General features: G+C 35.1%; 5 protein-coding genes across 10 annotated transcripts in view; 2 read left to right on the top strand and 3 right to left on the bottom strand.

Annotated features, from left to right (window-relative positions):
- LOC115236655 (probable phosphorylase b kinase regulatory subunit beta) overlaps window positions 1-2,402 on the bottom strand; it is an 8,453-nt gene extending 6,051 nt beyond the window's left edge. For 2 of the 4 annotated variants that reach the window (XR_003884223.1, XR_003884222.1), the window contains exons 1-6: window positions 2,042-2,402; window positions 1,507-1,969; window positions 1,005-1,361; window positions 745-942; window positions 493-631; window positions 71-345 (exon numbers count right to left, since the gene is read on the bottom strand). Coding sequence is in view for 2 of the 4 variants with exons in the window: in XM_029809244.1 (XP_029665104.1) it covers window positions 71-345; window positions 493-631; window positions 745-942; window positions 1,005-1,361; window positions 1,507-1,969; window positions 2,042-2,088 (1,479 nt within the window). In the remaining 2 variants the exon portion in view is untranslated. The remainder of the gene's footprint in view (window positions 1-70; window positions 346-492; window positions 632-744; window positions 943-1,004; window positions 1,362-1,506; window positions 1,970-2,041) is intronic. The other 2 variants (XM_029809244.1, XM_029809243.1) reach the window with 1 other exon arrangement.
- Window positions 2,403-3,839: 1,437 nt separating this feature from the next.
- LOC115236861 (endoribonuclease Dicer-like) lies at window positions 3,840-13,240 on the top strand. Of its 3 annotated transcripts, none has more exons than XM_029809578.1 (25): window positions 3,840-4,191; window positions 4,374-4,554; window positions 4,690-4,867; window positions 4,954-5,193; window positions 5,291-5,582; window positions 5,708-5,784; window positions 5,893-5,996; window positions 6,090-6,228; window positions 6,411-6,541; window positions 6,890-7,130; window positions 7,761-8,009; window positions 8,139-8,399; window positions 8,625-8,801; window positions 8,885-9,089; window positions 9,257-9,578; window positions 9,636-9,994; window positions 10,148-10,269; window positions 10,354-10,485; window positions 10,606-11,121; window positions 11,276-11,473; window positions 11,647-11,728; window positions 11,887-12,107; window positions 12,186-12,357; window positions 12,569-12,644; window positions 12,761-13,240. In XM_029809578.1, exons 2-25 carry the CDS (start codon window positions 4,379-4,381, stop codon window positions 12,918-12,920), a joined length of 4,830 nt encoding a protein of 1,609 aa, XP_029665438.1. In that variant the 5' UTR covers window positions 3,840-4,191; window positions 4,374-4,378; the 3' UTR covers window positions 12,921-13,240. The 3 variants fall into 3 exon arrangements, with proteins under 3 accessions (XP_029665438.1, XP_029665441.1, XP_029665440.1); XM_029809581.1 differs by having other exon boundaries at window positions 4,374-4,499; XM_029809580.1 differs by having other exon boundaries at window positions 3,840-4,037.
- Window positions 13,241-13,618: 378 nt separating this feature from the next.
- LOC115236863 (microfibrillar-associated protein 1) lies at window positions 13,619-15,618 on the bottom strand. The gene is made up of 2 exons (XM_029809583.1): window positions 15,429-15,618; window positions 13,619-15,110 (listed from the first exon to the last, which is right to left on the bottom strand). The coding sequence occupies exons 1-2, from the start codon at window positions 15,523-15,525 to the stop codon at window positions 13,834-13,836; spliced, it is 1,374 nt and encodes a 457-aa protein (XP_029665443.1). The 5' UTR covers window positions 15,526-15,618; the 3' UTR covers window positions 13,619-13,833.
- Window positions 15,619-15,756: 138 nt separating this feature from the next.
- LOC115236864 (dnaJ homolog subfamily C member 1-like) lies at window positions 15,757-17,900 on the top strand. Its single transcript, XM_029809584.1, has 7 exons — window positions 15,757-16,130; window positions 16,220-16,321; window positions 16,404-16,622; window positions 16,693-16,937; window positions 17,014-17,320; window positions 17,398-17,616; window positions 17,698-17,900. Exons 1-7 carry the CDS (start codon window positions 15,981-15,983, stop codon window positions 17,761-17,763), a joined length of 1,308 nt encoding a protein of 435 aa, XP_029665444.1. The 5' UTR covers window positions 15,757-15,980; the 3' UTR covers window positions 17,764-17,900.
- Window positions 17,901-18,207: 307 nt separating this feature from the next.
- On the bottom strand, window positions 18,208-22,080 carry LOC115236862 (ATP-dependent RNA helicase DHX8). Its single transcript, XM_029809582.1, has one exon. The coding sequence runs from the start codon at window positions 21,892-21,894 to the stop codon at window positions 18,703-18,705; it is 3,192 nt and encodes a 1,063-aa protein (XP_029665442.1). The 5' UTR covers window positions 21,895-22,080; the 3' UTR covers window positions 18,208-18,702.
- Window positions 22,081-22,175: the final 95 nt, after the last annotated feature.

Consider the following 22,175-nt stretch of genomic DNA (forward strand, 5'->3'; position numbering starts at 1 on the left):
TATATATATATTAATATATATTTTTTTTAAATTTCAAGTTATAAAAATTATATATTTTTCTCCTTTTTACCTGGAAAGCAGAATATCTTCCCGCTCGTCTTGGACGATTGTACGATGGCAGATATCGACGTATCGGATCTAATTCGTTAATGTGCAGAAGGCTAGCGGTGAGCAGCTGCGCGATCACAAACATAGCTTGATTCCACAGGTACATTGGCGCATCCTGATCTACAGATCTAGAACCTCTCCCCTCGTCGCTCGGTAAACGGTAAGCGCTGCACGGTTCATTCCTTTCAGCTTCCAAATTTTCAACGGGTACATAATAGTACATAGGAATCACTGGATCTATTGCACAAAATAAATTTTATCTTTAACCTTTTGGAGCTACACAATTCATGATGTCAATTATATGATTATCAAAGATAATTTACAGATGTGTTAGGATATAACTTATAGGATAAAATAAAAAATAAAAAATAATTGTTTTAGTACCTCCATTGAGATCCTTATGCACTCTTGCTTTCAGTAAGTTTTGATACTCCTCTACTTGTTCCGGCAGACTCTTAAATACGCCGTCTATTATCATGAAGATGTAAAACAGTGGCCACTCGCATTCGATATTATCGAAATCCTATCAAAGAAAAATATTTGTTATTCAATTAAAATCAAAAAATTTTCATACAGAAATAAATTTCTCTATATAAGACGATGTAAACGATTCTAATAATATAAATTTTGAGAGACCTTGATTTCTCCAGATTTATAATACCGTCGCTGCTTATTCTCGAGCACTGTTTTATAACCATCTCTTCCGAATCGTTTAAAGCCATAATTGCCTTTCAGCCTGCCGACTATGTTTGCTTTGGTCTCATTGTACAAAACTTCTTCATGAGTCGCAAAGGCAGGAAATGAAATCGTTGGTAATAAAGCTGCATCTACACTCTGAAAATCGGTAAAATCTCGTAAAATGTCGTCTAGAGGATCATGCAATTGAGTTTACTTACCTTCGAACTAGATTCTCTCGGAAGCATTGTCTCGAAAATACTGCGATTACGATTGTGAGCATCAATATCGACATATATTACAGACCAGGATGCGCCCTTCTCCCCAAATAAATTACAGCCATTGATGGCCTCCAGTGCACTCTTGGCAATCCCGATAGAGCTAGCGTGAATTTCTGGGGTTCCATCGTTGTATCGACTTCCACGTTCCCACATGCCATAATCCGGCGTACGATACGCCCTCTCAACATAGTATACTAAATTTTGCACAAAGGCCACTTCGTCTTGTGTATATATAATTTGTAGTCCGGAAGAAATCATTTGCACCAAAAATATCAAATAAAGGGATACGATGTCAATCTACACACACATACACATATATATTCAATAGAATAAAAATTTGTAACAACAAATATGTATTTAATATATATATATATATTATATTCTACATTAGAGAAATTACTATTATTTCGAAGAAACACTCAAATTGTTGTTAAATGCTTACTTGTAAATGATGGTAGTTGGCATCCTTATAAATTTCGTCGCCAGTGTCTAAGTGAAATTTACAGTGCAATGCATAACGATCACATTGATTTTTCTTAAAGAGCTCTACTCTAGAGGATTGCTTTATCCAACATTCCAAGATACCCCGCATACATTTTACCGCGGATTGCCCCAACTCGTACGACTTTCCGCGATCGTCGTCGATACGTCTGTATGCTTGATACAGGCTCCATATCGCAGCGGCACAATAAATACTTTCGCGCACACTACCAATCTTCTTATCAGTCGAGATCTGCGGAAATAAGCCTGTTACGCAGCTCTGATGACGCAACAGTTGCCGTTTAACGATTCCGTAATATATATCCAGTTGTCTGACGGTATCCTCGTAGTTTGATATCTTGAGAAACATATCGGCGTCTATATCTATCACACTGCCTTGCCGCATATTTCTAATTTGCGAGATTCTGCAGAAACTTAATAATATTTATCGGGAAAATCATTATTCGTATGTTCAAACTTTATTCAATGTGACAAACCTTTTTATGTTCGACGATGTTGTCGATAAAGTCGATAAAGTAGCCATTTTACATCTCCTGTTATCTATACAAGTTATTTTTAGTTCAACGATGGACGATGGACAGCTACATATCTATACGTATATATATCGTATTATTGATAATTATATTTATTCTGTGTCGACATCATACATTGCTGACTTATGTAATTAAATTGTTATATATTACACATTTAATACGATTTGAAAAATTATTAAATAATTCATTCTGCTCGTAGAAATCACAGTTCGAGAAATTTTTGTTTAAATTCTTTCGATTAATTAAAAAAACACGCGACACGGTCAAACGATCATAGAGATCAGCTGTTCGAATGACGGATACATAGCGTATAAAATACATAGCGAGCATTAGCTGCCGATATAAATAGGACTAGTTTACACCGATATACTTTGATAGGTACTAAATATTATACTGGCCAATCACAGCCATTCCATTCTTTAGTGCCGGTCTACAATGGGTGATTTAAGCCCTAAGCCTTAAGAAATTGACTAATCACAGTCGAGTATTCTCCTCATACTTGATTGTGATTGGTCAATTTCTTAAGGCTTAGGGCTTAGGGCCAATTTCACCAAGTCCGGTTAAAGGCTGAAGGCTGGTTTATGCAGGCCGTAACTGTTAATTTATGCCGGAACCGTTAAAGTTTAGTTGGAACCCTGCTAATTTTAACCGTCGGTTAATCTAACCGAGCTTGGTGAAATTGGCCCTTAATCGGGTTTAATAACATCCGTAGTTGTAAAACTGGCCAATCACAGCTATTCCTTTGAAGAATGAAATGACTGTGACTACGTGTAGAATAACTTTTAGTGTCGGTCTACAATAGTGATTTAAGCTCTAAGCCTTAAGAAATTGACCAATCACGATCAAGTATGAGGAGAATACTCGACTGTGATTAGTCAATTTCTTAAGGCTTAGAGCTTAAATCACTATTGTAGACCGGCACTTACACGTCACCCCTAATCGGGTTTAATATCATCCGTAGTTTGAAGGCTGGCCAATCACAATCATTCCATTCTTCAGAGGAATAGCTGTGATTGGTGAGTTTCACAACTACGGATGTTATTAAACCCGATTAAGGGTGCCGTGTAACAGAGCTCAGTGATTGGCCAGCCTTCGAACTACGGATGTTATTAAACCCGATTAGGAGTGACGTGTAAACGTAGTCTATGGCTACGGTCGAGAAGACGCTAAAAATGCTTCGAAGCATTGCATTAACCAATTAGAATAAAGAAATCTTTACTCTCTTTGTCTTAATTGGTCAATTAAACGCTTCGAAGCATTTCTAGCGTCTTTCCGACCACAGCCTATGCATTGAGATTGAAATTTGACCAATCAGGACAAGGAAATTTTAGTTCCTTTTATCTTGATTGGTCAAATTATCAGGACAAGGAAATTTTAGTTCCTTTTATCTTGATTGGTCAAATTTCAATCTTCGATACGTAGTCTGATACGGGCTTTGGCTCTTGCAGACCAGCGCGATGATGCGACGCGCGGTATCCAATGAGAGCTCTGCTTTTCCGAAAAAATAAAGCTCTCATTGGATATCGCGCGTCGCTCATCGTTTATCGCGTCCAGTGTGCGAGGGCCATAAGTTTTGACATAATTGGCTGCGTTCAGCAGAAAAAGCAGCTTTGCAACTGTTGTAAAATTCTTTAATATGATTGGTTCTTGCCCTTAGTTCCTGCCGGATCTAAATGTATAAACCAATCATATTAAAGAATTTTACAACAGTTTCAAAGCTGCTTTTTCTGCTGAACGCAGCCATTGATATCAATAAAATATTTCTTTTTTGTTTTTTTTTTGTTTTTTTGTTTTTTTGTTTTTTTGTTCTATTCATTCGGTGCTATTACAATTTTTAAAGAGAAGAAGAAACAATCTTTTTTTTGTCATTTGTTCGAGATTATTCGCGGAACTTTTGGGATTGTCCCCAAATGTATACAAGTATCTTTTTTCGAATGATGTAACGTATATATATATACATACATGACACATGACACGTAATCAGTTTCATCGGGTGTGAATACTTTCGTATCGTTTTCTAAATATTTTTTAAATTAAATTGTTAATCAAACTGATCTCTCTGCTTGACAAACATTGCCGATTTTGCGTTGCGTGTAAGAAAAAGTTAAATAGAATAAAAATTTGTGATTGTGAATTTTAATAATTTAATCTAAAAGTCTAAATTATAAATTGAGCTCAAAATGTTTATAGCGCAATTACATATCGCTGCACAATAATTATATCGAAATTACGTTGATTTATGATAATATGTGTTTTATGACAACATCAATTTCAGTTCATATGACAATGGAGCCCAAATTGACATCAAACGAGACCGAATTTAACCCGAGGGCATATCAAATAGATCTCTATGAAAAAGCGGTGCAAAATAATACCATTGTTTACTTGCCAACTGGTGCAGGCAAGACATATATAGCTGTTATGCTTTTAAAACATTTTAGTGCTGATATACGCAAGTATGTAATCTCGATGCAGAAATATTTTTTTTCTTATCTTTTTAATAATATGTATGTATATTTATTCTTTTAATTGTATAAATTGATAACATGTATCTTATTATTTGAAAATGTAAAAGTTTCTTTTATATCTAGGCCTTATAGTCAAGGTGGAAAGCGTAGTATATTTGCCGTAAATACAGTACCATTGGTGTCGCAACAATCGAAATATATAAGCAGACATACAGATTTAACGTGTAAAGGTTATAGTGGAGATATGCAAGTGGACTATTGGGAGGAAGAGCAGTGGTTGGCTGAAATAGAAGCAAACCAAGTACTATATTTATATTATCGATAATTTTGATTTTATATATTATTATAAAACAATTATTATAGAACATAATTTTATAATTGATTTAGGTTTTGGTAATGACATCACAAATTTTTCTGGATGTACTCTCACATGGATATATGAAATTAGAAAAAATAAATTTAATTGTGTTTGACGAATGCCACAGGGCAGTCTCCAATCACCCTATGAGACAGATTATGCAACGATTCGAAGATTGTCCTAAAGATAGGCAACCACGTATTTTAGCTATGTCTGCAACATTATTGAATGCCAATATAAAATTGAATAAAATTGAATTAACAATCAGGGTAAACAGAATTACAGTACTGTAGTATTGCAGTGGTTATATTATTATCAATAACATTTGTACAATCTTCAAAAAGTTTAAAATTGCTTATATCTTAGTCTTTAGAGATAACATTCCAGTCAAAGATAGCGACTGTAGAATCAACAGACTGTATCCAAGGATATTGTACAAATCCAAAGGAAAATATTATCATGTACATGAAATATCAAACTTCTGATGTAATTGTAAAGATAACTCAAATGATAGAGAAGGCTTCAGAAGTATTGAAAAATACAAATTTGAATTTGGATGACTTATATAAAGAATCCAGTCCAGAAATGCGGCCTAAAACAAAATCTTCTAAACTAATAGCTATTATGAAAGACATAGAGATGACTTCTTCGCAGGCAGGTAATTAAACTTGCTTGTATGTATATAATAGAATATATGGTAAACTTTAAAGTATACTATTAATCTTTATTTACCTCACCAAATATTTAATAGACATTCAATATGAAACATAACTTCTGTTGTAGGTATATATGGTGGTAGTAAGTCAGCTTTGTTACACTTAATCCAGCTAGAAAGTTTAAGAAAATACTCCACTGACATGGTAAGTGTGATTTGATTAGAGTTATGATTAAAATCTACTGTTCTGAGTGACATATGTTGTAGAATCTTTTATTTTTGTAAATTTTAAAACTTATTAAACATATTTTAGATAATGGATATTGTTCTGGATTATATGATTACGCAAGTAATTACGATAAGAAAATTGTTTGACAATGAGATGAAAGGTTACACGGAATTAGAACAGCTACGCAAGTTAGTATAAAAAAATTTTTTAAATTTTCCTGCGAGCTGTAACAATTTACTGTTTGTGATATTGTATTAGTATTGAATAACCTAAACTTTCAGCTTTTCATCCGATCAAATTTGCAAATTATTTGAGATATTAACAAAATGTAATGACGAACTATTAAGCAATCAAAAGTTCTGCTGCATTATTTTTGTGAAGGAGAGATTTATGACACAAGTGATATATCATATATTAAAAGTAAGCATTTTTTCTTATGTTTTTAATATGAGTATTCATTAATAATTGCTATAGTGCAGGCTCACAATTATTCTTTCAAAAAAATACTGTATTTTTCGAAATTACATCAAACACAATAATTTTAACTGCAATCAAAAAGATAAATTTAATATTTTCAGTATTTAAGATTTATATTATTTCAGACGCTATCGAAACTCGATAAACAATACAATTTTCTTTCGCCTGATTATATAGTCGGATTTCAGAATAATCCTTACAAACACAGTAGAGAAGTTTCATGTATTGCAAAGTGGAATAAGGAAGTATTACATAGGTAAAGTCTAATTTCTTGCAAATTTATTTATTGTGTATTTTTATATTAATATGGATTATAAGGTAATTTTTTTTGTTTCTTACAAATAATTATTATTAACAACAGGTACATATTATTAACTCACATACAATCTATATACACATTAAAGTACGATTGAAATATTTTAATCAAATAGTGTAAATCATACTATATTTCGTGTGTGTATATTTTAATTAATATATTAGATCTGTAAAAAAATTGTCTTTTCTATATATGCGTCATACAGTATTATATAGATTTCCATACAATAATAAATAAAAAATAAATATGCTTTGATTAATTAATTAATATAAATTTGCATTTTTGCAGATTTAAAACTGGTTCGTCAAATTGTATTGTAGCAACTGATGTTGTTGATGAAGGTATTGATGTACCAAATTGCACATTGATAATACGATATGATATGCCGATGGATTTCAGAGGTTACGTTCAAAGTAAGGGTCGAGCACGTCACAGTTCAAGTCAATACATAGTCTTAATGCCGAAAGACGATATCGCTTTTCTTCAAAGATATGAAAATTACAAAAATACAGAATCAACATTAAAAATAGTAAGCATTTCGACATAATGAGCAACCACTGATTCTCTCATTAAGAATGAAGAGGATTGTAGGATTATTGATCCAAAAATTGCAAAAATATCTGCTTGTAAATCATACAAATTTATTTAATATTGTACTGTGTAGTATTAACATATATTATGCTATATATTATATATTATGCATATATTATATATTGCATATAACAAAAACATTTGTATTTGAATCCATGTGTATATATATCAGAAGCATGCATGCATATAAATATATGTCACTTGTTTTAATATTTTTTGAAATAAAAAAACAATATTCATTTTAAGAGTCCTATGGAAATTCTAGGTATTCTTGAAATATTATTAAAATATTATACGATCCTCTTCATCTTTAAAATGAATATACTGCCAAGATTTGATGATCTACTAGAGAGAGAGAGAGAGGCACACAATTTTATATGGATAATATTTAATAATGAAGTACATATATTGTATGTGTCGCATGCATGCACAATAATGTAATTGGTTATTTAGATTAAACAAAGAAAGAAAACATCTCCCTTAAAACAATAAACGCAACAAATCAATATGAAACAAAAATGAATCTTTCTAATAATAACATTAATTCACATGTTTTTATTGTTATTAGAGTTTGGTGGGGCAAAGTGACCTACGCACACTTCCTACTGATAGCGATATTTCAAGCTCTCTATATGTAAGTGAAATTAAACCATACGTAGTGAAACAAAATGATACTGTGGAAAGTTGTATAACAGAGATATCTGCAATCAGCGTGATAAATATGTATTGCAATACTCTAATGAATTCCAAGTTCGTCCATCTGGTGCCTATTTGGAAATTAGTTAAAATGAAAAGTTGTGATGGGATATTGTTTAAGGTATTTTTCAGCATCTGATCTCTATATATATATATAGAATCACAGTGAAGAAAAAATATATATATATATTCTTGTGATTCTTGCAACATATATAAATATATTTATATATCTATTGTATAAACTTGACAGGTTTCTCTTAAACTACCAAGTATATCGCCATTGAAAGTCGAAATTCACGGCGATTTTATGAAAAGTGTAGATAGCGCTAAACGATCCGCTGCTATGAAGACTTGCATAAAATTGCACAAGCTAGGTGCATTGACGGACAAGCTATTACCTGCAACCGGAAACGCAGTCTTACAAAATTTGAATTGTTTGTTTCCAAACTGGATAGACGAAGACGATTATTTGCCTGGCACGTATAAGCGAAAGCGAGGACATAGGCTAGAGGCAAGTATATCATATATGATAAAATGAGATTACATGAGTTTTATTTTTGTTGTGTAAAAAATAATTAATATAATATATAGAACTTATTTTATACACATATACAGAAAGATAGACACACATATATACATATTTTATATATACTTATATATACTTATATAATCTTATATATACTTATACACATATGCATACATATATCTATTAATTTACAAAAATGTTTTTGGGTAGCATCCAATGGCATTGTACAGCGCATTCCCGAAATCTTTAGAGATATTGCATCTTCATATTCTTAATTGTACTCCTACATATCCTATGACAAGCTATGATAATAGACGTATAACTTTTTATAAATTACTGAATGACAAGAATGGCTTTGGTATCCTTTCCACAAAGAGTATGCCAAAGGTAAAAACATTTTTACAAGTATCTAGAAATACTAATTTAGATTTACATGCATACATTAATGTATTTTTTTTCACATTCGTCAGATACCTTCCTTTCCGATTTTTATGAAAGATGGTCAATTAGATGTTGACATAAAAATCAATTATGCAACAATGATGCTAAGCGAAACCGATATTGAATCGCTCAAAAGATTTCATTTTCTATTGTTCAATGAAATTTTATCTGTTATTAAGAGCTTTATGCTCTTTGATAACGAAAATCTTGAAAATTCCTTTCTAATTGTTCCATGTGAGTAAATATAATTAAAATATAAGTTACTGATTTATATTGTAGCATAGTTTGAAACACATTGTAAGTTTACTTGTTTACAATTTATAAATTTCATATTAAATCAATATATGTGTACATATTAATGCTGATGAGAGAATTATTACATTTTTGTCCCAATGTTTTAGTGAATGACAAAGAAGAAATAAATTGGGATGTTGTGAGAACGTATCAACATGTAGACCGAATTATGCCATCTAAGCCTTTTCACTTCAGGACTAGCGATTACGAATTGGCATTAGTCACTCCAACTTATAGAGGATCAGCAAATGTCTACATAGTTACGCGAGTATGTGATGACCTTACGCCTGAATCGTGCTTTCCTAATGAAGATTTCGACACGTTCACGCATTATTATAAAGAAAAACATAATTTAACTATAGAAAATCTGCAACAATCGATGTTGGAAGTGAAACCGATACCAATGAAGATTAACTACATAAAACCGAGGTAAAATAACGCGTTTGCACTGTCTGAATCATTTAATCGATTTAATGTAACTCGCAGGAAATTGCATGATGGATCAGTGAAATATAAAAAAACGGATGACACGGTGGAAGATCTTCAGGAACACTTGATCCCAGAACTATGTTGGAAGATAAACTTTCCGGCTCTCTACTGGTTAAAAGCGACCACATTGCCTTCCATTCTTCACAGAATTTCTCAACTCTTGATCGCGGAAGACTTGAGAGTAGTTATAGCAAGAGAGACTAATTTAGGATCTTCAACATTAGAAAAATGGTCTCCTTTAACATCGGAAAAAGATAGTGTGAAATTGTTAGAGGAACCTAGAAATGAATCAGATCTAATGATGGACGATATAGTCGAAAGAAGGCAACCGGATCTAAACATATTTGAATTGAGCGGTACGTAGACGATAATGCATTACCTGTATACAGTCTAGAATATTTATTATGTACATAAAAAAAACTTATGACATTATGATTAATCTTATTCATTATAACATTTTTATTTTTTCGAGGCTTATTTTCATAAACTTTTATAATACTGAAATACAGATTGTAGTCCCTCGAATGACAAAGAACCTCAAGATTTATATCGTAATATGGAACAAATCCAAATGATCGATATTCAATATTATAATCATTTTATATCTACAAATTGTGATGATAGTATTCAGGTAAGCCAAATACAGCAGTGTGCGTTGCGATTACATATTACATACATTACATGTCTTTCAAATAATAACATTTATATGAAATAGAAAAATACGGACAAGGGCCATATCGATCGTCGCAGTATGAGATCGACGGTATCAGTGCCATCATTGGATATTCTTGTGTCATCTGAGAAACTTTTTCTTTCGCATGGTCCTAATGTGGTAGAAATCATGCATGTGAGCAAAATTGATTATTTCTCATTGTGTGTGTCAAAAGAGTAATAATAGAGTAATAATAATTAGATACAAGTAATTTACACATGAATATCCATATTGCAAGATTTTATTTGATTTTAGGCACTGACTACTCACTTAGGTATGGATATGTTTAACTTGGAGCGATTGGAGACTCTAGGCGATTCTTACTTGAAGTTTATTACATCGTTGTTTTTATATCACAAATTCCCGGCATTTAACGAGGGCCAATTAACGGCGTTGAAGGGGAAAATCATCGGTAATCGGAATCTGTATTATTGTGGCAATAAGAAGAATATTCCTGGACGCATAAAGAACGACGCATTTATACCTACGAGTAATTTCATCGCGCCTGCGTATACAGTCTTACGTCCGTTACAAAAGATATTGTTGAACGAGTCGGTGGCGCCAAGTGTATTGTATGAACTGCGAATACCGGAAGAAGAGAAATTCACTGGACATATAAGCGAAAATACATTAACTATAATGGAGCGGACGGTGACAAACTGGGACAAGGAAGACACGCAAACTGGATATGAACATTATCTCGGTGTCCAAATTTTATCCGATAAAACCGTGGCGGATTCGGTAGAAGCGCTGATTGGTGTTTATCTCAGGGTAAATTTACATGATTATGCAATATCATTGATTGTTGTCTTTGACATTTGAGTTTGACGTTCGAGTAAAAATAAAACATAAATTAACGTAACTAAATATCCCTATAATAGTCAAGTACACGAGGCATTAAAAAAATTACTTTCTTTGATATTAGAGCAACGGTATAAGAGGCGCCGCAAAACTGCTCAAATGGTTCGGCATATTGCCGGATATTCAGATCGAAGAATTACTGTACAGTGATCCACTGGATCCTTTAATAGATTCGGGGAATCCCAACAAATACATGCCATGGGCCGATGATATGGAAACCAAGATCGGCTATAAATTTAACAACCGAGCGTTTTTATTGCAGGTAATCTTCATCTGTTACAAAAGTGGCTGCGCGTGCGCGAACTTTTATTGTTATATTTGTTTATTCAATCCAAATTCCCCTCCTTGTATATTTTACATTTAATTTCTCCATACATTTTTGTTTATATTTACAGCATGTAATATAAAATTACGATATTATCTGTTTCATTTTAGGCGTTCACTCATCCATCCTACACACCAAATGGAATAACCGAGTGTTATCAAAGATTAGAATTTCTAGGAGATGCTATTTTAGGTAAATACAAAATTTGTTTGGCAAAATTAAAATAAAATCTATCGTACACAACATGATGCGACAAAGAATACAAAATATTTACACGTCTTTCTTAATTCTTTTAAATTGAAGTTGCAACAAAAAAAAATACATAAATTTCATCTCCTTAATGATTCTAGATTTTTTGATTACGTGTTACATTTATGAAAATTGCGGGAACTTGAGTCCTGGTGATCTTACCGATCTGAGATCTGCCCTCGTCAACAATATAACATTCGCTTGCGTGGCAGTACGATATGCTTTAGACACCGCTTTATTGTCTTACGCTCCAAAATTACACGAAGCAATCGACCGCTTTGTAAAGTTCCAACAAGAACGAAATTATGTAGTTAATGATGAGGTATGCGAGCAATATGAACTTTATAATGAATAACATAATGTATCATATATACGGTTTTTTTTTTGTTTTTTAATAAAGTTGCTGTGGGTATTACTCGAAGAGGAGGAATGTAACCTGGCAGAATATGTTGATGTTCCAAAAGTTCTTGGAGATTTATTTGAATCTTTGATTGGAGCCATCTATCTTGATAGTGGCAAGAATCTTACAAAAGTTTGGGAGATTGTATATTCCTTTATGCATAAGGAAATTGGTAAGTTTAACATATAAATAATATTAGGACTATAATTTATTAGCAGTAACAATCTGATTCGATAAAGAGTACTTAAGTAAGAGACTATCTCAATTCCATTGAGATTAAAAAGTGATTTGCTTATTTTCAATATATTTATTCAATACATCTATGTTGATTTGTTATCGAATCTTATTGAAAACGAAATATTATAACTGTGTTGGTTTTACAGATAAATTTAGCAAAGACACACCTAAACATCCAATACGACTAATATATGAAAATAAAGATGCACGTCCCAAATTTCTGTAAGTTTGATCAGTTGCATGTTTTTGTATCTTTATATGTTTAAAATATCACTCTTGCAATACACATTCATATGCATATATACAGACGCATATAAAATATATCTATAAAATTGCAGGGATGCTGTATTGATTGAAGGTACCGATAGAATCATGGTACCTTTGAAAGTAACTATTGCAGGTAAAGAGAAACTCTTCCATGGTTTTGGAGCTAATAAAAAGCAGGCTAAATGTGCCGCCGCAAAACAGGTATTAAAAAGATTGCAGCTTGAAAAATAAGTTTTTCAATCCAATTGTTTTATATAGCATATATATGTATGTATGTGTGTGTATGTATGTATTTCGTGCGCTTGATGTGTGAAAATTCATAGCATTCGTTGAGCGATACGAACGCTTTCTTCACGTTCGGCACATCTTATAATTATATAATGGTATTATTCTTTTTTACTGCATAAGCTTCCAGACTATAATTAATGTTAAGTTGATGCAAATGTTTGTTAAGTTGATGCAAATTTTCCTATTACTTTATCAATTAGCTGCACAATCTGACTCTAATATATGCTTTTATTGCATGGATCAAAAACAAAAAAAAAAAAAGAGTCTATTTATATCAATTCTATTTTTTTAGAGTTGTATAATATTCTATTTTCAATATTTCGTAACAAATAAGTATAAATATTTTGCATCAATTTGACAACTTGTGAGATTATAAACATAAAAGATTTCTATTGAAAGAATATACTCCATATATTTCCTAAAATGTTTTCAAGAAATCAATATGATTTCTTTTAATATTGCGTAACAAATCAGAATTTATTTTGTACGCATTTTTTAATAAATTGTAAATATATATTTTAGATTGTAATATGAATTGTTTTTTATGATTAAAATTATGGAAAAATCATATATATATATATATATCTGAAAGAGAGAAGAGTTTTACGTTTAAATATAAAGTTTGTATGTTAAATATATAGAGTTAGAGTATTATATTTGTAAAAACATGAAAAATGATATGAATTGATGAAATATAAATCGAACTATACATTATTACAATAATGCTGTTTTTCCTAAGTTTTATATTTGTTAATAATATTGCCATATTTGTATCTACAAATGTTTCCATATGTAATTGTTATAAGAAAACAAAACGGAAAAAATAAAAATAAAAAAAACAGAAAGTATTTATGATTCAATTTTCAGTTTTTCTCTTTTTTAAGGAAGGTCGATCAAAAACTTGTTTCATCCCGGCCGCTTGATTATTATGGAACTTAAGATTTTGCGCAGTCTCCGATATCCAAGGTGAATCGAATTGCGTTGTGTCTTGATCCACCAAGTGAGTGTACTTGGTCCTACCGCTGCGTCCAAAATTTTTTACCTGCATGACTTTCGGTAGAATCGTTTTGTCGAAATGGTCTTCTAAGGTCGCACCAGAGAAGTCGCGTTTAAATATAGAATCGTCTCTATCCAAGTAGAATGCACCACGATGATAGTATTTCTGCAAGAACTTGTACTTTCCTTTCGCCGCTTTATTGGTAATCATTTTCGGATTCAATCGAGCCTCTTGCCTTCGTTCCTCCTCAGTCATATTACGAATGCGCTCGATCTCCAAACGTTCCTTTTCAAGTTGCTCTCTCTCCTCGCGATCTCGCTTGATTCTCTTTAGCTCGCGCAATTTCCAAGCTTCGTATTCTACCTCGTCATTCTCATCGTCTGTGCAAACGTCGTTCAATTTACTCTCCTGCTCGACATTACCTTTATTGCCCATCTGCGTCTCCTTCCGCACTGCCTCCTCCACCATCCTCAAAGTTTGCCTCTTTCGTTCTTCGGCCAGTTTTTTAATCTCAATCTCTGCTTGCTTTAGCCGCATCGTCTCCTTCTCCTTTTCCATCACTGTGATTCTGTCCTTTTTACGAACAAATACGGGTTTTAATCGCGGCCCAGTCTCTTCTTCGGAATCTGTATATTCCTCGTATTCCGAGCTCTCCTCCGAACTTTCGCCCGATCTGTCCTCCTCTTCGCCGTGTATCAATTCTTCCTCCGTATCCTTCTTGGACAGCACTCGTTGCTTTAGGGCTTCTCGTCGTTTCTCTATCTCAGAGTCAGACAATTCTTCATCCTCGGACGAATCGGAGCTCTCTAATTTGATCCTCTCTCGCGTTCTATCCAATTCAATTTCGATGAACTCGGGCTCATGAATGTGTCTGTGTCTCTCTGTTCGCACTTCTGTTGGTGTTTCCTTTTGCTGTCGCGTTAATCTTCGTAAACGCGGATCATCCTCGTCCCTAATTCTTGCGTGCGAGTGCGTAGTAATATCCGTGACGGCTTCGTTGTCGTCGTAACTCTTATGTACACGTTTTTCGAGAAAATCCTCCTCTTCCGATTCCTCATCTGAGCTTGCCGCCGCGTAATCTGGCCGTTTACCAGAAACATAACGATGTACCTTTACCTTTTTCATAGACAATTCTCCTGTAAACATAATGTAATTTTTCAAACAGGGGCAGAAAAACTTAAACATAGATTGCATATCTCGATTATATATACATATATAAATAAAAATGAGCTAAATATTCTTAAGCAAAACAAAAAAAGTGCATATTTCTTATGAATTATTCTTTCATCTTAAACAATTGCTTTATATTTTACTGTGAATATCTACTTTGTCATCATTGTTATGATAGGTGTTCATAATATAATCGAACACAAGCTTATATCAAATTATAATCTAAATAAATAATTTTTGTTTCGCGAAACATTTGTGCTTCACTTTAGTGGATTTAACTTAACCTTTGTCATTTTTTACAGGCACAGCACCCGCCGTGCTTTGTATACCCATCGGTGCGGGTGCTAAGGAATTGTTCGTCACAAAATAGTCCATCATCATCTTGATACCGTGTTAATAAACTGTCGAAAATTAGAATCGAGTAAAATACACAATGACAACGCCACAGATAAATATATCAGCAGAGATCTACGAACTTGTCAAACATATTGAGCAGATAGAAAATGTCCAAGTTCTGAAAGTTTCTTGCAATGTGATAGCCAATCAGTACGGGCGACAAAGCATACCGTATTTGATGCTATTGGTCGATTTTTCTTTTTAGCGTATTATATACTTTCATACGTATCCACCGTATCGTAATTCTGACGTATCGTAATTTCGAAAAAGAGAGAAGAGAGAAGAGATAATTGCAATGTGGCACTCTTGCGTCAAAAAAAATTTCTAACCTAAGATGCCGAAAAGCAGAACGTTATGTCCTAATAAAATTTGAGATTTCGCATCGAAACCAAGAAACGCGCGCGTGTATTAATAATTATGTCTATATTCGGTGGATAAAAATGAATGTACCATTGATCATTTTTGAAATTTTCTATTTTCTGAGTATCTTGTTTAGATTCTCCCATGCATGGGACAACGATGAATTGGAGGTGTTCGACGTGGTCGAGGAGGTCAATCAAAATTTTTACGATGTCTTGGGCATTACACAGGTATTTTTCTACAAATATATTTTAACTACTATTAAATGCCATTAAATGAATTTTATTAATATTAATAAATAATGTCTTTTCTCTCACAGTCCGCGAACGCATCGGAGATCAAGAAAGCTTTTAGACGTTTATCGTTGCAGTTACACCCGGATAAAAATCCGGCAGAGGATGCGGAACAACAATTTAGAAAGGTATATACTTCATAGAAATAAAGATAAGACATTCAAATTATTGAAAATATATACGTTGACAGCTTTTGTATTTTCCTTTTAGTTAGTCGCTGTTTATGACATTCTAAAAGATTCTGGAAAGCGACAGAAATATGATAATGTACTCGTTAATGGTTTGCCAAATTGGCGATCGGCAGTGTATTACTATCGTCACGTTCGAAAAATGGGACTATTGGAAATGAGTATTATTTTGTTCACACTTATCACGATAGGACAATATCTTGTATCATGGGCAGCATATTTCGAGAAACGATATACTTACGTAAGAAACGCTTTATTTTCCTTTTTCTACATTTGGGGTAAAAAATTAATATCTGTCGCAATGATTACAGGAACAAGTTTTAGGTAGCAAGCTTCAAAAGATGCAAAAGAAAAGCAGAAAGAGCAAAATGGATGTACCAGATTTGGCAGACATCTTGGAAAAAATTCCTACTCCAACTATGTGGAATACTCTTCCATTTCAATTACCAAGATGGATAATAGGTTCAATAGTAGCTATACCTTCTACCATTCGTCTGATTGCTCAACTCTTGAAAGAGAGAAAAGAGAGGAAAAAGCAGGAGGAAGAGGAGGCATTGTAAGAGTATATAACTTTCTGTTTTTCTTATCTAATTTATATATCATTTGTAATAACCTAAACATCTACTTTTCAGAGCACAGGAGAATGAGCAACCAGAACCAGAAACAACATCGCGCGGCGTTAGAAAACGTAGATCTGGTTTTACACTACAAGAGAGAAGTAGCGGCAATTTTAAAGATGCCGTAAAAAAAGAAGACTGCAATTACACGAATCATGTCTGTGAAAAGCCAACGATATCTGGTGGCTTGTGGACTGACAATGACATATTGGAGCTGATAAAATATGTGAAAAAATACCCTGGTGGAACTCCGGAACGATGGGAGAAAATCGCGAGTGTTATGAATCGCTCTGTCGCGGAAGTGACACATATGGCTAAAAAGGTTATTATATTGTTATATCAATTTTATTTTTTAATATGACTAGAGAGGTTGAGAGTCCATATATTTTATCATGTTAGGTAAAAGACGAAGGTTTGAAACCTATTGAATTAATTGAGGAGGAAGTTGTAGAAGAAAGACCAAAGAAGATTAAGACCCGCAGCGAAAATACAGTCAGTACTGTCGAATGGAGTCAGGAACAACAGAGAGCATTAGAGGCGGCTCTCACGAAATACCCCAAGGGTGCATCCGTAGATAGATGGGAAAAAATTTCAAATTGCGTCGAAGGGAAAACAAAAGTAAGAGATTTTTATTTATTATATATTATCACTCCCCTTGTGTAGTGGATTATACATTTAGAAATTATCATCGATTTACAGGAAGAATGCCAAGCGCGCTATAAACAATTGGTAGAATTAGTGAAAAAGAAGCAACAATCTCAATAGTTCTACTAATATGAGATTCTGTTTTTCCGAAGACTTTGTATATTATCAAGCCAAGAAATAGTATTTTATTGAACTATAGCACAAGTGCGGAAACAAAAAAAAAAGTGATATCTCCCAAATATATTGATCCTCATTTAGAAAAACATATATATATACACATATTCGCGTCCATACACACAAAACTCGGTCTCATCATAATACAAATATAAATTTGAAACTAGAAGTAAGAGAAGAATAAATTAAATGGGGAAATATTTTCCCTATTGTCACATCTTATTAAATGTTATCGAGAATGTATTTATTTATAATAAATTTAATAACTAATCAAGAGGGAAGAGATTGAAAATGTACAATCTTGAAACATTGCCCTCTTCTCTAAAAGACTGATTACTGGAGAATTTGTATCGTATTTTACCGAAGCAGATCTTTTTGATAAATAATGAAAATTTAATGTGAACATGGTTATATTTACTACAACGTTTGCAAGTATGTACATTGTAAAGATTCGTAAATAATCTTCTTTATAATTGCATTCTTGTACATATGATTCAATGATTACATTATGTTTTTCTGTTTTCTCGTGACACACACTTTATAGTTTATAATAAAATCGAGTCATATAATGTCTTCGCGATATTATAACTATATAACTTGTCTTTACTCCTTGCTTTTCCTAATAATAAAGCAAAATATTTTTTACATGTGTATCAGAATAAGATAGTATATTACACATGCAAAATAAAAATGTTCTTCGTCTTTTCAAAGTTTTATCATTGTAGGTGCAAGCTATTACTGTGATAAAAAAAAATACTACTTTGAGCTAAAGTATATTTTTAAGAGTATATTTTTCTCTATGATTTTCAAAAAATAAAATATTATGCAAGCAGGTAAAATCGTTATAACGCGGAATGATATTTACATAGATTATCAGCAAATCTTTTAATTACGTCTCCTGCGAACCCGGGATATCCTCCACGCATTTGGTTCCTCATATTTATTATAAAGCGGTTCTAGTCTCTGATTCTTTTTAAACTTGCTGAGTTTGGTCGGATCGCTAAATTTGAAGAACGCGGGCGCAAACTCCACTAGCCACTTTGGATCAATGGTCGTCACCTCTCTCATGTATTCTTTGGTAGTCTGCACCAATTCATGATAGATGACCCATTCCGGTTGACGATTGAACAATGCGCTACTCGGATGAATATACACGACTTGGCTGTCGACCAACGTTCTGTATCCCTCCTGCGGATCTTTCTTCGCGGCGTTTCTGAAAAATCCGGAACATACCGCCTTCTGTATGCGCACCGTATTTTTGCCGGCCGATACTACATCTAGTTTGTGCCTGTCCATTATGCCCAGCAGTTGCTTGCGTACATCTTGGGCGCGCTTCAGCGTTCTGATCTGCACAAAGTTCTCATAACACCACGCATTACTTAGTTTATTATTTTTCCAGGAATTATAGACCGCCAGTAGGGTCAAGTGATCGCCCTCGGGCTGATTAAATTTGGCCTTCTTCTGATCGGCCAAAGCCTGCTTATCCTTCGGCCGATAAAAGACGTTCTGAACGGATAGCATGCTAACGATGGTCAGGATCTCGTCGGAGCATTGGAGATGCACGCTCATGATCAACATCTTGGATAGATTTGGCTCGAGTGGAAATTCTGCCATTCGCCGACCCAACCGCGTCAGTAAACCCTCGTTGTCAAGGGCGCTCAAGCTGTGCAACGACTCTAACGCCATGATCAGTGACTCCACCGGCGGCGCATCCATAAAATCGAAATGCAAAAGATCGTTGATACCCATAGTTTTCAGTTGCAGTACGGTGGTGGCCAAATTTGTCCGCTGAATCTCCGGCACTGGCGTGGGCAACATCTCGTCTCTATAAGCCCGCTCGGTGTAGAGCCTGTAACATTTTCCGGGTCCGGTTCTGCCGGCTCGCCCGCTACGTTGTTTCGCTGCCGCCTGACTTATAGGAGTCACTATGAGACTATCCATACCAGTCTTGGAATTATAAACTTTTTGCTTGACGAAGCCGGGATCAACGACGTAATAGATGCCGTCAATCGTCAGGCTAGTTTCGGCAATGTTTGTTGCGATGACGACCTTGCGCGAGCCGGGCGGTGCTGGCTCAAATATCCTAGTTTGCATCTCCGATGGCAGAGCCGAATAAACGGGAAGAATGATTAGTTCCGGCACATCCGGACCCAGCGATTTCATGCGCTCGTAAAGGATCTCGCAGGCTGTATCGATCTCCTCTTGACCGGTGAGAAAGAGCAGGATATCGCCCGGCGGCTCGCGCAAATGGATCTGCATAACGGTGATTAGCGCGGCGTCCAAATAATCTGTTTCCGGCTCTTTCGTGTACATCACCTCAACTTCAAACGTGCGTCCGGGAATGGTAAAGATTGGCGCCTCGAAAAAATACTGCGAAAACTTGACCGCATCCAGGGTGGCGCTAGTGACGATTAGCTTGAGATCGGGCCTACGGCCTACCGCCTGTTTCAGCAGGCCGAACAATACGTCTGTGTGGATCGTGCGCTCGTGCGCCTCGTCCAACATGATCACAGAGTAAGTTTTCAGATCGAGGTCCATCAAGCACTCGCGTAGCAGCATACCATCGGTCATGTACTTGATGCTAGTCTCCGGTCCGGTGCAATCCTCAAAACGGATAGTATAGCCCACTTCCTGGCCCAGACAGCAGCCAAACTCCTCTGCCACTCTCTTGGCCACACTCATAGTTGCCACGCGGCGCGGTTGCGTGCAGCCAATCTTGCCGCGTGCGGTAAAACCGGCCTCCGCTAGATACTGCGTGATCTGTGTCGTCTTGCCCGAGCCGGTCTCTCCGATGACGATCAGAATTTGATTGTCCGTTACCGCTTTCACTAGATCATCGCGTAGTTTATAGATCGGCAAGGTCTGACGTTGCTCCAACAGTGTCAGGTTGGTCTTCTTACCGAATGAAGATTTCTTACCGCCTATCACGTGCTTCTTCCATTCGGGCAGATCTTGCGTTTGTAGTCCGATGCCGCGCATGTTCGCCGCTAGTGTACGGCTTTCCGCTTCAGGCAACGGATCTATCCAGTTCTTATTCAGACCAGTGGGCACAGAGTCCATCTCTTGCTCGCGTTGCAGCATCTTTTGCTCTCTCCGCTCTTTCGCTAAGGCGCTCTGCATCATCGCTGCTTGCGCCAGCGAGCCGTCCGGATTCTTCACTATTCGCACAGGGCTAAGGTCTCCCAGTGCTCTACCATGACCGTGCAGAAACGGTGGCTCTTCTTCGACGAGCTCAATCTCCACGTCCTCCTCTTCGTCGTCCTCTCGCGGCAAAATCCCAGTCTCCGTGTCGAACTCTGGTAACTCGTTCCTATCGATGCACGATGCTGCTAACATCTGTTTAATCTCCCACTTCTCTGGCGATGATAAACGTTGCACGCGCTTTCTCGAGTACGTCTCGTCCTCGTCGTAATTACCTTGTAGTTCTAACAAGGAAGTAGGCCTATCTGGATTACGCAGATGCTTCTCGTCCTCGTCTGCCTTTGATCTGCTTCTGCTTCTTTTTCTCCGTTTGTCTTTCTTCTCACAACCATCAATCTTACTATTATTTCTTTCAGTACCTCTAGAATGCTTTTTATTAGATGGTGCAAATGCTTCTAAAGAAGCCATAACATTGTTAACAATATCCTCATCTTTAGCATTTTTGATATCTGAATATTGCGGATCATTGTTTGGTAATGCCAGCGCAGGGAATTTCAAAGCCATTTCGTCCTGTTTATTTATAAGTTTCGATGACTTTTCGGCAGATGTTTTAGCAGGTTTCATATGCTGTATTATTCTAAGAAGATTTGCCATAAAGGAGTCTGAGAACTCGGCTCCATTCTCAATCAATACTTTCTTGAATGCTGCAAACGTGTTGTTCTTTTCAGCTAGATGTATAATAAATTCAGCCAAATCTTTATCGTTCAATCCAAGATGATTTTCCAATTCTGTGCAGATTTTGGACACCAGAGATAGATGTTCCAATTTTGTAACCTCTTCCATGGTGTAAGTAACAAGATGTGCTATCTTCTCGGACGAATTTTCGTCACCTTCTGCGCAGCAGTGATGCGCTGTCGTAGGAATAAAGTCGCGCATGCGCACTAAGCAAGCGCTACGTATCCTCACTAATGTATATAGTTCAATCAAATATGAGGTATCGTTAGGTACCCCCCAGCGAGAAAAAAAAATATGAAGAAATTTGCAAGGAATGTTTCTATCAAAGAATGTTGCAAAGAATGTTTCTATTAAAGATAATACGACACACTACACGCGTTATCACTTCATTACTAGAAAGACGCGAGAAAACTACGCGGAAACCCTTAGGGCCAATTTCACCAAGTCCGGTTAGATTAACCGACGGTTAAAATTAGCAGGGT

Source organism: Formica exsecta, unplaced genomic scaffold (assembly GCF_003651465.1).
Source record: "Formica exsecta isolate Colony F162 unplaced genomic scaffold, ASM365146v1 scaffold26, whole genome shotgun sequence".
NCBI classification, from domain to species: Eukaryota; Metazoa; Arthropoda; class Insecta; order Hymenoptera; family Formicidae; genus Formica; species Formica exsecta.